The 14,273-nt window shown below is 46.2% G+C and overlaps 1 protein-coding gene across 2 annotated transcripts in view; it reads right to left on the bottom strand.

Annotated features, from left to right (window-relative positions):
- Positions 1-14,273, bottom strand: part of LOC110488225 (transcriptional repressor p66-beta) — a 42,328-nt gene that overhangs the window by 6,826 nt on the left and 21,229 nt on the right. Inside the window, exons 2-10 of one of the 2 annotated variants that reach the window (XM_021560360.3) lie at positions 5,745-6,138; positions 5,346-5,475; positions 5,032-5,163; positions 4,259-4,387; positions 3,381-3,548; positions 2,704-3,085; positions 1,977-2,179; positions 1,483-1,593; positions 922-1,162 (exon numbers count right to left, since the gene is read on the bottom strand). In XM_021560360.3, the coding sequence (XP_021416035.3) occupies positions 922-1,162; positions 1,483-1,593; positions 1,977-2,179; positions 2,704-3,085; positions 3,381-3,548; positions 4,259-4,387; positions 5,032-5,163; positions 5,346-5,475; positions 5,745-6,130 (1,882 nt within the window). In that variant the 5' untranslated portion in view covers positions 6,131-6,138. The remainder of the gene's footprint in view (positions 1-921; positions 1,163-1,482; positions 1,594-1,976; positions 2,180-2,703; positions 3,086-3,380; positions 3,549-4,258; positions 4,388-5,031; positions 5,164-5,345; positions 5,476-5,744; positions 6,139-14,273) is intronic. The other variant, XM_021560361.3, reaches the window with a different exon arrangement.

Genomic DNA, 14,273 nt, shown 5'->3' with positions numbered 1-14,273 from the left:
CTTGCAGAAGGACCACGGAAGCCACTCTTCCGTAAAAGGCACATGACAGCCCGCTTGGAGAACCTAAAGGACTCTCAGACCATGAGAAACAAGATTCTCTGGTCTGATGAAAACAAGATTGAACTCTTTGGCCTGAAGGCCAAGCGTCACATCTGGAGGAAACCTGGCACCACCCCTAAGGTAAAGCATGGTGGTGGCAGCATCATGCTGTAGGGATGCTTTTCAGCGGCAGGGACTCGGAGACTAGTCAGGATCGAGGAAATGATGAACGGAGCAAAGTACAGACATGTCCTTGATGAAAACCTGCTCCAGAGCGTTCAGGACCTCAGACGTGGCGAAGGTTCACCTTCCAACAGGACAACGACCCTAAGCACAGCCAAGACAATGCAGGAGTGGCTTCAGGACAAGTCTCGGAATGTCCTTGAGTGGTCCAACCAGAGCCCGGACTTGAACCCGATCTATCTCCTCTGGAAAGACCTGAAAATAGCTGTGCAGCGACGCTCCCCATCCAACCTGACAGAGCTTAAGATGATCTGCAGAGAAGAACAGGAGAAACTCTCCAAAAAAGGTGTGCCAAGCTTGTAGCATTAAAATTCAAGAAGACTGGAGGCTGTAATCAATGCCAAAGATGCTTCAACAAAGTACAGAGTAAAGGGTCTGAATACTTATTTAAAATGTGATATTTTGTTCAATGTAAATGAGCAAAAATGTCTAAAAACCCTGTCATTATGGGGCATTGTGTGTAGATTGACAGACACATTTTTAAAATTAATTTTAGAATAAGGCTGTAATGTAACAAAACTTGGAAAAAGTCAAGGGGTCTGAATACTTTCCAAATGTATTGTATATACAGAAGGGACCAGACTTCTAACATGTAATGGCATTATATCTGCAGGCTTTTAGGCCTAAGTGAAGTGTTACCATAAGGGGTTCTCAAAAACCCACCGGGGATGTTGTAGATCTGGCGGCGGCCATCATGCTGGATCCGACTGCTGCCACCGCCGCCACTAGTTCCGCCACCACCACCTCCACAGCGCTGCTTCCCCGTCATCCCCAGCAGGCCGCTGGCCACGGAGAGCTGGGAGGCCTGGGCGAAGTTGGAGAGGACGCCCCTCGCCGAGCTGGAGAGACCCCGCTGCATGGAGGCCTGAGGCTGGGGAGCCTGAGGGAGCAGAGGGTTAGAAAATCAGTGACCTCCAGATATGTCGGTCCAACCAAAATGGTTTTGGTAACATAACGATTTAAAATATAATATGATATTGTGCCAAGACTACAGTCTACAAACGCTGCAAGCTACAGACACACCCCAGATTTAAATGGGGCCTATAGATGGTTGATTGAAGCATATAGCTGGATCTACGCAACAGATTGGGGTGGGCCAAGGACTCATTTCAATATAAAAAAAATGGACAACTTTTGAGGTCTGACGACAACCAACAAATAAAGGTTTGTCACTAAGGTTTCTTAGTGTAGGCCCGTTACCTGACGCAGGGCGTGATGTCGGATCATGGTCTCAGCCTTGCCGACGTTGGGAACAGTCGGAGCCGTGCTGGGGGAGAGGGCCGCCTGCTGCTGGAGCCTTTGCTCAATCTCCTGTTAAACATGCGGAGAGCGAGAGATAAGGGTTGAGACAATGAACAACAGATGGGAAGAAAATGTTGGGACAGGGAGAGAAACAGACAAGAAATTCAAGTACAAAAGGACAGCCGCACACACTACTGTAGAAAGATTTCAACAGTCAGAGCATGTCAGTGGTCAAGTGGAAAAAGTCAATTGGTCCACGCCGACAGCTCAGGGTACTAGAACATAATAAGGTCACACCCTCTGACAGCTGTCAAAAGAGGTCAGCCACAAAACGTACTTATCATTAAAACACATGTAGTTTGTAACATTCCTGCATACTAGTATATTTGACCTAACCCTGCTGTAAAGCCTGTTGTGTATCTCTTTAATCCATGCTTTATTAAACAGCTGACCTGCTCCTGCTGCAGGGCCTTGACGAATGCGTTCTTCAGCCTATTGGTGTGCTCCGCCTTCAGGGCCTTCTTCTGATTGGACGTCATGCACTGCTCGCAGAGGATACGCCCGCCTTTCTCCTGCTTCCAGTGTGGGGTGAAGTCGATCCTGCACTGGGCGCAGAAGAAGGGCTCCATGCGTGACAGCGCCCCCCGCAGCTTACCTGATGAAAGGCAGGAAAGAGGCAATTATTACAGGTTTTGGTTCTTAAATGAACTTGTTTGAGGGGGTTAGTTTAAAAAGTCATTGTCAAGGTTTTCCAGATTTCTATGAAATATTACCTATAATTAATTACAATATGAGCAAAATAGTTTCCTTCCAAATTTAATTAAGAATGGTGTGGGCGTATACCGGTCATTACAAATATGCATGCGAGTAGACCAGTGATTAACGAGCTCATCCTCAGGAGAAAAAACCCAAAACATTTTTAAACAGTCTATTTGAGATACAAGTTTGAGTTGGGGTTTAAGTGTTTTTTTCCCCCACCAATTTATGCTTTTGCCACAAATATGAGTATAGGATGAGTTAACATTATTTGGGAATAAATTAACAGAATATTAAAAGTTAGATTTTCACTGGACAGTTACTTTAAGCACATTGAGGCACAGAATCAATAATCTTGATCATATAATGAGTAGTTATTTGGGATGCAGTGAGATTTGGAGCGGTGCCTGTGCAGTGGCTCACCCTGGCTGTCGATGACGCTCTGCACCACCTCCTCCAGGCCCACCATGTAGATGAACTCGCTGTTGGCCGCCGACGGCAGGAAGTGCAGGAGTGGGGCTGGTGGCTTGGGCGGCGGGATCTCCAGCAGGGTCTTCTCCAGCTGTTTGCGCAAGGCCAGCTTGGCTGCCGCCTGGCTGCTGGCCTGGTCCGCCAGGGAACTCACGCCGGAGCTGCCGCCGCCACCTGTGCCGCTCGACATGGTGGAAGGGCTAACAGCGCCCATCCCGCCGCTGCCCATCCCCACACCGGCCACGCCACCAGCCGCCGCCTGCATGTGGGCCAAGTTCATGTAGATTGCAGAGGAGCCTGAACGCTGGGACGCCGTCACCTGCTGGCTAGTGGCCTGTGGTGCGTTCAACACACAGGGGAAAAGACCGCACAGCGGAAAGACCGTGAGACAAGTTGAAGTGATTGCTATTATTCACACAGAATGGTCCTCTGGGTGGTCTTTATGACTATTACACATTCTCAATGAATGTAGTGGTACAAGGAATATGGTGGAAACTTCCTCCAGCCATGCTTGCACTGATCCAATGCTTTTAAATGCAGGAGGTGGAGTGACTGAGTGGATACTCATGGGTGAAGAATAGAGAGTCGAAATGCAACCGGAGTTCGCTGAAACGTAGAGAGCACCATACCTGCTGGTAGCTGACGTTGCTCATGCTGCCCGTGCTAGAGCGGCTCATGCCAGACTTGGAGGGCATTCTCTGGCCCTGCAGATGGGACGGGTTGGGGGCGATGACCCTCTGGGACATCATCATCGGGGGCAGGGAGGCATTGGCCCCCGACCTGATGACTGTGTGACCCTGTGGAGAGAGGAAAGGAAAGGTTAGAGGAAATTAAGAGAAGGAATGTCCAACAGGGATGGAGGAAGAGGGACAGAAAAAGGTGAGAAAGTGATAGAGAGAAGAGAGGGTTAATAAAATGGGGAGAACCATGACAGGGTAACAATTAAATGTGGATACGTTTGAATTAATTCCACAAATGAATTGACCAGGAATCCACATTTGCTACACTGAGTGTGCCATTGAAATACAGGGAGCCAGTCAGCCACCAACATAATGGGTATATGTTGTACCGTTTGTTGTCACTAGAGGGCAATAGATAGTTACGTGGCCTTATCACAGTTCAGACAGTCAATGTGAACTGCTTACATAAACAGCTGACCTGACCAACCCAGTCCAATTCAAGGGATCATGGCTCAAAGCACTGTCTTCCATATATAGATGTAAGATATCACCCTAACCAGGAACCATATGCTTTTCAAAACACAAACATGATCCAAAGAGTAGTGAAATAGTTTTGCCGAAGCATGCACACAGAAATTAGCATACAGTATTGATCCTACAGCGATGGTATGTAATGCATTACAAGACGTTCCAACTGAAGGAGAAATAATGCTTTTGGAGCTGTGGATAGCAGGTTTGACTCAAGACCAGGGGTGCAGGTTGTGTTCCAGTCAGGCTACTGCCAAAATCACTGCAATAAACAAAGACACACGCACACACACACACACCTGTGCAGTGCGGAGGTTCTGGGGCTCCGGGGTGTGCATGCCAGGGCGCACCGGCAGCTTTCCCATCCCCTGTGAACTGTGGATGGGGGACGGCTGCACCGAAGAGGGGCTATTCTGGACCACAGGTACCTGGATTGGTTGGAATAGAATAGCTTGAATTTAAAAACAACAATAAAATACAATAGAGAACTATATAAAGATGATAAATCAATTGCTGCAATATATTATAAGTTATGATACAACATATAAATATTAAGGTCAGGTCTGGCAGAAGAATGTGGCACACACACCCTCTTTCAAACAGAGACACAAACCACACACAATAACATCACTGATACCCTATAACAGATCTATGCTATGTTTACTCCTGCTCTGACATTGAGATGTTTAGTCTGTGTATCAGCACAGTTTCACTACTACCTCAAATAGGGGCCTTGGGTAACACTGCTACCTGAGGGGCCGTTCACATTTACACCGTGAGTAGAGGTTGTACTAGTATCAGGCTGTTTAGGTGGCTATACACTCAAGCAAGAGTGGCATTTAGCCTGTATTTTGTGAGATACAGTAGCCATTAGAATATTTGACACCCTTTTTGATTTGTTACCTGTTGATTATCCAACGTAAAGTGACGTAGTTGGCTAAGGAATTCAAACACCAGTATATTGTCACATACTAGGGCGCTGGGTCTCATTTGACATTTTCTATAACGATATATCAATCTACTTTCTGAATTGAAAATGAAATATGGAATCGGTGTCAATGCTGATACTAACCTTCTGCACAACGTTCTCCTTCTGGATCTGGCTCTGCCGAAGCTTCTTGAGCAGCACCAGACGGGCCTCCTCCAGACGCAGCTCTTCCCTCAGAGCCTTGATCATCTGCTGTCGCTCGTCGCCATTCTTCCCCTAGAACACATATGGTACACACTCACTTGTTTATGCATAAGACAGTGAAGGGCTGACAGGACTGACAGGAAAGGTTGGAGGAGTGTGACTATGTGGGCAGTGGGTCAAATTTGAACCCACACAGACTCTGGGGTCAGTGGCTCTAACCGCTAGACCACACAGGCTAAGTGGTGACAACGTACCTTGAAGATCTCCAGGTTGGCCTGGTGCAGCCTCTCTCCGGGGTGGGGCGTTCCTCTGGGACTGGAAGCCTCGTTGTCCGACAGGATGATCACGTCCGGGGACGGAGTGTGTCGCTCGCGGTCCACGTCGCTGGAGGTGGGAGAGAGCACGATCAGCGACGAATGATGACTAACAGAGGATGAATGGTGTACTCTGTTTAGCACTACATAGAGCTACACAATACTAAACAGGTTACAACAATATGCATTGTACATGTATAAGGTGTTTTGGTTTGTAAAAATCGGCCTTACGTGCCAACTAAATACACTTCCAAAGTCTACATCTTCTGAACAACTCATTTCAATCTGCAATTACCCACAAATCACCTGTCCTACGTCCATTTTAATCATGCTTCTTACCCTCTTCTGGCGCTGAAGTCCACTGGTTCGTCCACCATGTTCTCCTTGCCATTCTTGCTGGGGCCTCCGTGGCCCCCCAGCCTCCCGTTCATCTTCTCCTCATAGGCCGCCGCTGCGCCTGCCAGCATACTTTGGTGGTGGTGGTGGTGGCGGCTCCCCCCCGGCCCCCCTTTGCTGCCGTCCAGGGATCCGGCAGCCACCGCTGCCGCCCCTTCCAACGCGGCCAGGTCCTTGCGCTTGAGCAAGGCTAGCATCTTGAGGCGCTCCATAGCCTCGTGGCCCTCCATCTTGAGGCGCTTGGCCAGGGCCTCTTCACGCTCCTCGGACGTCTCCAGGCCCCGCTTGAGCAGGTTCAGCCTCAGCGCCTCCTCAGACATCCGCTCCATCCTGAAAACTAAGGAAGGGAGGGAGGAACATGATGTTCAATTCAATGCAATTTAAATCAATTCAACCAGATATTTTAAAGCATTTCACAGATACTTATGAACCATGGTTGAGAGTGAGCCTATGTGAAGATAACACATCAAAACGAACAGTCTCACCCTGCAGCTATGTATTTTATAGTGAAAATAGAGGCTTAGTTGTTCTTTCTGTGTGCGTGCGTGCGTGTAAAATTGAGAGTGTGGGATTGCTAGTTTCCTGACCGCCCACTGATTAACTACTCAATCAGGCAACTCCCTGACAGCATCGAATTAACTAATTACACAAGCATTACATTTAGATGATACCAGTCATATTCACCGCTTGATAGCACTAATATTCACCCCTTAAAGTCAACATGTTTGATTCTTTCAAAGGAGGGATTTATTTTATTTTATATATATCTGAAAGCCTACAGAGTTCTCATCCTCTTCGGTGAATCTGTGAGTCTGAAAGTGAACTCTTTCACCTTGAGTGAATGGGGGTATTCTTATTTCACAACATCACGAGATGACATCAGGTGCATTGACCAGTGACTTAAGTGACAATTACGTTAATAAGTGGATGACGGTTATTCATGTCGTCATATTAAAACAAGTTCCTATTCACCAAATGAATGCATGAGAAGGAACACACAAATAAAACAAAAGTGTGTTAAACATTGATCTGGCATTTTAAAGTAACCTACATTGTTGTTCAAGACTTTAGGGCAGGGATCATCAACTAGATTCAGCCGCGGGCTGATTTTTTATTGAGGGGATGGTCATGGGGTCAGAAAATAATTACAAATCATTTGTAGACTGCAAATTGGCCGCAAGAAGCCAAACAGATAGAATATTTGACTAAAACAATTTCCAACCTTGCTTAGATTTGTATACGATCACATCTCTCTTTATTATGAGTGGGAATATTTTGGGGCAGATTCCCAAAATTAAAATCACATGGAGCAGATTTGCTGGTGTTTTTAAGAGTCTTTTAGGTCCAACAATAACAAATAAAATGTTTTTGCTCAGAAAACTTGGGGGCCCAAATAAAATCACCCTTGAGCCAAATTCAGCCCACGGGCTGCTAGTTGGGGAACCCTGCTTTAGGGGATGCTTGATGAATTCCATTGTGTGGGGTTTAGGCCAGTAACCGAAAGGTTGCTGGATCAAATTCACGAGCTGACATGGTAAAAATCTGTTGTTCTGCCCCTGAGCAAAGCAGTTAGACGTGGATGTCGATTAAGGCAGCCCCCCCGCACCTCGCTGATTCAAAGGGGTTGGGATAAATGCGGAAGACATATTTCAGATCTAGGCATTCAGTTGTACAACTGACTAGGTATCCCCCTTTCCCTACTATGTGGATCACGCCAGTGAGGAAGACTTTGGTTGGGTGGCAACCAATGACCTCTCACAAACACGGCTTTGTCATGTGACTGATTGCTATAAGTAGGCTGACTGAGCATTTGGTCCAATCAAAAGCCTGCGTCAGGAATGCAAGCTGGAAGTGCAAAAAGCCTCAAAACACAGACACAGTAATTGCACGTTCACTGAATAAGGCAACAATATCAGATTTTACGTTTTGCACATTCATCTTTAAAAATCACGCGAAAGGAGCCCTAGGTCTGTACCGTTACAGTACAGCCGTACAATCTAGATTCCAAAGAAAGGTCCAATAATATCCACATAGGAAGAAACATTTATCAGAGGCCAGTTTCAATCCAGATCACACTAGATAGTGGATGTTCAATGTGGGGTGGAGAACATATGAGCATGACGTCATACGCGTTCAAGTGCCCCTGAGTTAAATTGTGTGCACACATACAGAGTCTGTTCGGGTTTGACCATGTCACGTACAAGTGATCTAAATGATCATGTGTGTGCGCGTGCTAGTCACACTAGGTTACGCTCGCCTGGGTGGGCTATGGATGGCCCGAGGACAGACGCACTAGACAGTGTGCGTCAGCTTTTGTCTACTGGCAACTCCCTATCTGCCCAATACATTTGTATTCCAGTCAGCATAGACAGCAAGCCTGAGATTAAGTGCATTACTATCAGGTGTTGCACTGCACAGTGAGTGCTCTGACGTCTGCATTGGTTCCTAGAAATCTTGCTCTGCATAGAGAGGAAGCACACAATTCAGAAATGAACTTACAAAAACCTCTCCGCTGTCTACAAGTAGACAAAACACAAGATTGACGTTAAAAAGCAGCAAAAGACATGCAGAAAATAAACACCTGCAGATCAAAAGCACAAGATGTTGGTGACACCCTGCGGAGTACATTTACATCTATGGATGTATGGCTGGCTAAGTTAGAAATCTTCAGGTATTTCCCGGATTTTCTACAACAACAAAAAAAATCTAGGTTTTCCCTGGCAGCATATCTGTATGGATTTCCATTGCAGATAGACAGCATCTGATGAAAAACCATCCCAATTAAGAAACTATCTAGATTCGTATTCAGACAATGCGCGCGGAGAGCCGAGCTCATTCTTAATAACAGAGGAGGCCTTCAGTGATGCATATATGAGTGCACTGCACCAACAGTCAAACAGTGCTGTAGTAGTAGCACCATGGGTGATGCCTCGTCTGTAGTCACACATACCACCTCAATGCAGGTGTTCCGTCATATGACGCTTCCCCATCACAACAGGAGTCCATGTGTGTCGTAACTGTTACCCTTCCAGTTCTGTTATGTAAATGAAAAATAATACCTTTTCACAGGGGAATGCTTCAGGGCCTATAAGTTATACAGTAGCATTATTATGGTACAGTGTTACCACTGACGCTCTGACCTTATTCCCCTTGGTGACAGGCACGGAGGCTGCTAGACTAACTGCTCTGTGTTCAGCCATGTTGACTGATGGGGTCTGATTCGCATCTGACCTCACAGAGATGGAGGCGTTTGACGAGGTACGGTACGAAAAACACAGTCTCCAGATACACCAAAGGACCTCTGACCGAAAGTCAACAGCGAGCAGACTTCCACCAAAGACTGGCGGCTGTGTTCCAATGAATCCTCGGTCCTCACAATGCATTCCAACAGTCTCCTTTCTTGTGAAGTATTCCGTTTTTTGCCTATTGCTTTAGCACCAAGGTGTCAATCCTGGTTCAAATGAGTCTCACAAAACTTGAAAGCGAAGAAAGACTCCACCACCAGTAAAGTCATGTCCAGATGTTAAATGGTCTCAAAGACAAATGGATCCCAACTGCCAAAATAGAATAACTTTATCACAAAGAACCTTCCAAAGCATAGATGAGAGTCTCATCTATGCATGGGGCTGTTTCCAAATCACATTTACCTACAAACATGGAGTCAGACATCGAACTGTGTTACAAAAAGGATCTGGATCTGAGCTCCTGAACACACAACTCTCGGACCACACTCGCCAAGTGAAGGGCAATGTAGAGGACAAGCGCCTCAAGGGAAAGTCTGTTTATCTGGCTTCTCAATACAGTCCCATTCTGTTTTAAACTATTAGAGACAATCAGATACTCTGACAAAGGTCTTTGTAAGACCAAAAGCTTAGCACATTAAATGACTGAAATGTGCATTGTTCGAAGAGCGCAGAGACTCTTTTCTACAAGTTAGAGTCCAAAATGTTCTCAACTTCAACACTGAATCTCGTTAGATTTATTTGTCCCTCAAAGGGTCACAGTACGCAAACACCTGCTTTGAACTGACCTTTGTAAGACTGAGCCATCAGCAATAGTAGTTCACTTGCAACATTGTACAGGAACCATCACTAATTAATCCCAAGGGCACAACATCTAACTCTACAAAAATGTCATGTAACGAGAGCCTCCTCAATTGGAATTCAAATAGAGATTTAATTGGCCCCTTTTAATCACTTTATCACTTCCCTGATAGCGGATTATTCCTTGTGGTGTCGTTTTATCATTCCCCCTCATCTATAGCATTATCTTATTCTTCTGTCTGGCACCATTAAATCCATTCAGCCTGTCATTCTGTTACATCTCAATATTATCATCTCCAGATCTGAAGCAGTTCCTTAAAAAAAAGTGGAATCTTTAATGATAACCTACTATCCCCTCCTCAATAATAGGGACTCAGGGAATGCCGGGGCAATGCAAGTGCACATTCACCTGGTTTCATTTTGGATGCCTCAAAGGCATGATGCGAATCACAGTCTCCATTTCGCGTAAAAAAATAAATAAACACCCTTGCAACCTCCATGCCAAGCCACCCACCTCTAATAAGAGACAGAGGAAGAAGAAGGGAAAAAGGAAAGCACAAGCACGTGCATGGCCAACAATGGCACTGGCCCGAGCCAATCAGAGTGGCTACTGTGGTGCACGTCAGTCTCCCCCCCCCCCCCCCCCCCCCCACAGTGCCCCCGTCCGCCTTTACATAATATAATGACTGTTTCAGTCAGCTGCTACACAAACCAGACTCTTTCTACCCAACAACCCTCTCCCCCTTATCCTTCCGCCTAAAACGAACACCCCTGCGCTCAACCTCTGCCACGCCCCCCCCCAGCTCCCCCTCCCTCCTGCACACGCGCACTCCATGTCAGACTCAAAGCTTTGGGCACTTTGCCAGCCAATGCAGCAGCAGCTAAGGGAATCGAAAAGAAAGAAAGAGACTGTACGAGAGGGAGAGCGAGAGAGGGAGGAGAGACAATTTGAGAAAAGAACATCATCCCCTTTACCCCAAATCGCAATTTTTCCTTTAACCCCCACCCTTCTCTCTGTATAGAGTTCCTCACCTCACGTTGCCATTGATCCAGAGGGATTCCACAGCAATGCACACACACACACACACAGTGGTTGTTACAAGTAGCATAGTCGGACCACAGTGACAGTGAGGAGACGGAGGGCAAGAGGGGCCTCCTACCCCAAAAATTCAGCACACAGGGAATTAACAGGCCATGCCAACATAAGGCACTCTTTTGTAACCCCCTTCATCCACCCTCCCCCTCCTCTTCGGCATTCTACTACAGCTGTGCCACACCACAAAGAAGTGTGCATAAGCGACCCCTCCCTTCTCCTGCACCCTTCCCCCCCAAAAAGTAAAAAAAAAATCCCTCTCCCCGTAGTTGTAAAAATAAAACACACATACTTACTTTCTGGGGGCCCCTCGAAGGTACTGAAGGTACTGACCCACACAACTGGCTTTATTTTTTATTTTTGGAATGCATTTTCATTACACTACCCTTATCTAAAAAAAAGTGTGTGTGTGTGTGTGTGTGTGTGTGTGTGTGTATGTGTGGGGAAGAGAGGTAGGGGATGGGTAGGCAGATAGAGGAAGATTGAGCAGAAAAAAGATGAGCGCTCTGACACGCTACCCTGACATAATGCCAACCCTTAATTCCCCCCATCACCCATCCCCCCACCGACACACACCATTTTCTTTATGCGCACGCCACTGCTGCCTGTCGATCAGATCAGAGCACACACGCCAAAATGTCCGCCTCTTTTTTTTGGGGGGGGGGGGGGGGGGCACCCCAAAAATCCACCACATCGAGACACCTTAACGTCAATATGTCTGCACAATCGGTCTACCAATGCTGCTTGGCATAACTGGTTTGGAGAGTTGACCAAACAGGACAAATGCCAGATGGTGGGGTACAATAGTAATAAGACCATTTGCAACCACACAGTGGAATCTGCAGCTCATTTCACGCATGATCTGCATCATGACAATTAATTTGGCTGATGCAACTCCTGCACCTCACCGTCCCCAACACGCTGGTGGCACCACATCTTTTATCCAGGGTGAGAGAGAGAGCGAGAAAGAGAGAGACTTTGAGGGAGAAGACAGGGAAATTCTTCACCTCCTTCTGACTCAACTTCACACAAGACTATGAGATCTTCCTCTTTTTCAAATTTCATTTTTTAAAACAATTTGTTTCGGCTGATGGTGGGGGCGCTTATTGCAGAGGCGCAGGGGGGGGGGGGGGGTGTGTTTGCCATCACCACCCCGCCCCCTCATCTCCATCCTGTGATCCTGGCCAAACTCCCAAAAATCTCTGGCTCTACCCATCCAGCTCGTCTGATCACCCACCAGCTCAATTGGCTCAATTAATCATTTTCCTCTTCACCGCATCGGATGCCAAGCGAGCGTTACGGGCATACAAAATGGCCGCCGTCGCCATAACCCAAATGGACACTTACCCTTGTGAAATGCATATATTTGTCATTATCAGTATCATAACAGTTATCCTCATGACCGTATAAAAGTTACGGTTACGTCTTTAAGTAATGTATAGAATCACAAGGCTGTGGGCTGTGACCCAGTTAGGAGTTATTAAAGCCTTGTCACAGGGTCAGACAGGGTGAGCATTGCAAGTGTCTGGGGATGCGGGTGGCTGCTTGTCTCGGGGATCTTTCTGGAAATGCATGATCCAGTCCTGCTATACCCACTTGGCCTTTTATGTGGTTTGGAGGCACTACTATGTACATATGCTGAAATCAGGAGTCTAATTTATTAACTAGCTTGCGTAATCCACAGACTTCAAATCAAAGTTGTATTACAGCGTTTCATGGCATTTCTCCAAAGACTAAGTTTATGCGGTTGAGGTATAGGTGCCTATTTGTAATGTTCTGTGAAGTAATGCCGAGTGATTAACCAACATTTCGGTTATTTTTATAAAATTAACTTGACCTAAATTGGTTAAATTATTTGAACTCCATTTTGTTTGTTTATTTTATGAGATTTCAATGCTCACAATGTTATTTTTTGTTGATACATTAGATCCAGACAGAACTGTGCAATGTAGTAGGGAGATGTGGCCAATATTCTACATAGTTTAGCACACAAAACGTGGTAATTAACTGCAATTACCATAATCCATTGTGCATCTATTTGTCTGGTCTGTTTCTTTTATGCCTGCTACTGAAGAGACAGAAGAACGTGTGATTGTGAGGGGATATAGAGAGCAGCTGTTGCTTCACATGATCTAAGTGATTGATAGTTGGTATAGAGCATTCATGAAAGTATTCAGACCCCTTGACTTTTTCCACATTTCGTTAAAATTATTCTCACATTGATTGAATTGTTTTTTCTCTCTTCAATCTACACCCCATAATGACAAAGAAAACAGGTTTTTGGTCTTTTTTATTATTTTTTTTATAAACAGGAAATATCACATTTACATAAGTATTCAGGTCCTTTACTCAGTACTTTGTTGATGCACTTTTCGCAGTGATTACATCCTAGAGTCTTCTTGGGTGACACTACATGCTCGGCACATGCTTGTTTTTGGGGAGTTTCTCCCATTCTTTTTTGCAGATCCTCTCAAGCTCTGTCAGGTTGGATGGGGAGCGTTGCTGCACAGCTATTTTCAGGTGTCTCCGGAGATGTTAGATCGGGTTCAAGTCTGGGCTCTGGCTGGGCCACTATAAGGACATTCCGAGACTTGTCCCATAGCCACTCCTGCGTTGTCTTTGTTGCGTGCTCATGGTCGTAGTCCTGTTGGAAGGTGAACCTTCGCCCCAGTCTGAGGTCCTGAGCGCTCTGGAGCAGGTTTTCATCAAGGATCTCTCTATACTTTGCTCCGTTCATCATTCCCTCGATCTTGACTACTCTCCCAGTTCCTGCCGCTGAAAAACACTCTCACAGTATGATGCTGCCACCACCATGCTTCACTGTAGGGATGGTGCCATGTTTCCTTCAGATGTGACACTTGGTATTCAGGCCAAAGAGTTCCATCTTGATTTCATCAGACCAGAGAATCTTGTTTCTCATGGTCTGGGAGGCCTTTAGGTGCCTTTTGGCAAACTCCAAGCAGGCTGTCATGTGCCATTTACTGAGTAGTGGCTTCCATCTGGCCACTCTACCCTAAATGCCTGATTGGAAATGTGAGAACCTTCCAGAAGGACAACCATCTCTGCAGCACTCCACCAGAGGAACTCTGGAGCTCACCCAAAGTGACCATTGAGTTCTTGGTCGCCTTTCTGACCAAGGCCCTTCTCCCCCAATTACTCAGTTTGGCCAGGCAGCCAGCACTAGGAAGAGTCTAGGTGGTTCCAAACTTCTTCCATTTAAGAATGATAGAGACCACTGTGTTCTTGGAGAACTTCCAATGCTGCAGTATTTTTTTGGTACCCTTCCCCAGATCTGTGCCTCGACACAATCCTGTCTCGGGGCTCTACTGAAAATGT

The sequence above is a fragment of the Oncorhynchus mykiss genome, chromosome 30 (genome assembly GCF_057628025.1).
Source record: "Oncorhynchus mykiss isolate SJ-2025 chromosome 30, ASM5762802v1, whole genome shotgun sequence".
Taxonomy (NCBI): Eukaryota; Metazoa; Chordata; class Actinopteri; order Salmoniformes; family Salmonidae; genus Oncorhynchus; species Oncorhynchus mykiss.
The sequence above is the reverse complement of the archived record's forward strand: the minus strand, read 5'-3'. Positions and strand labels throughout refer to the sequence as shown.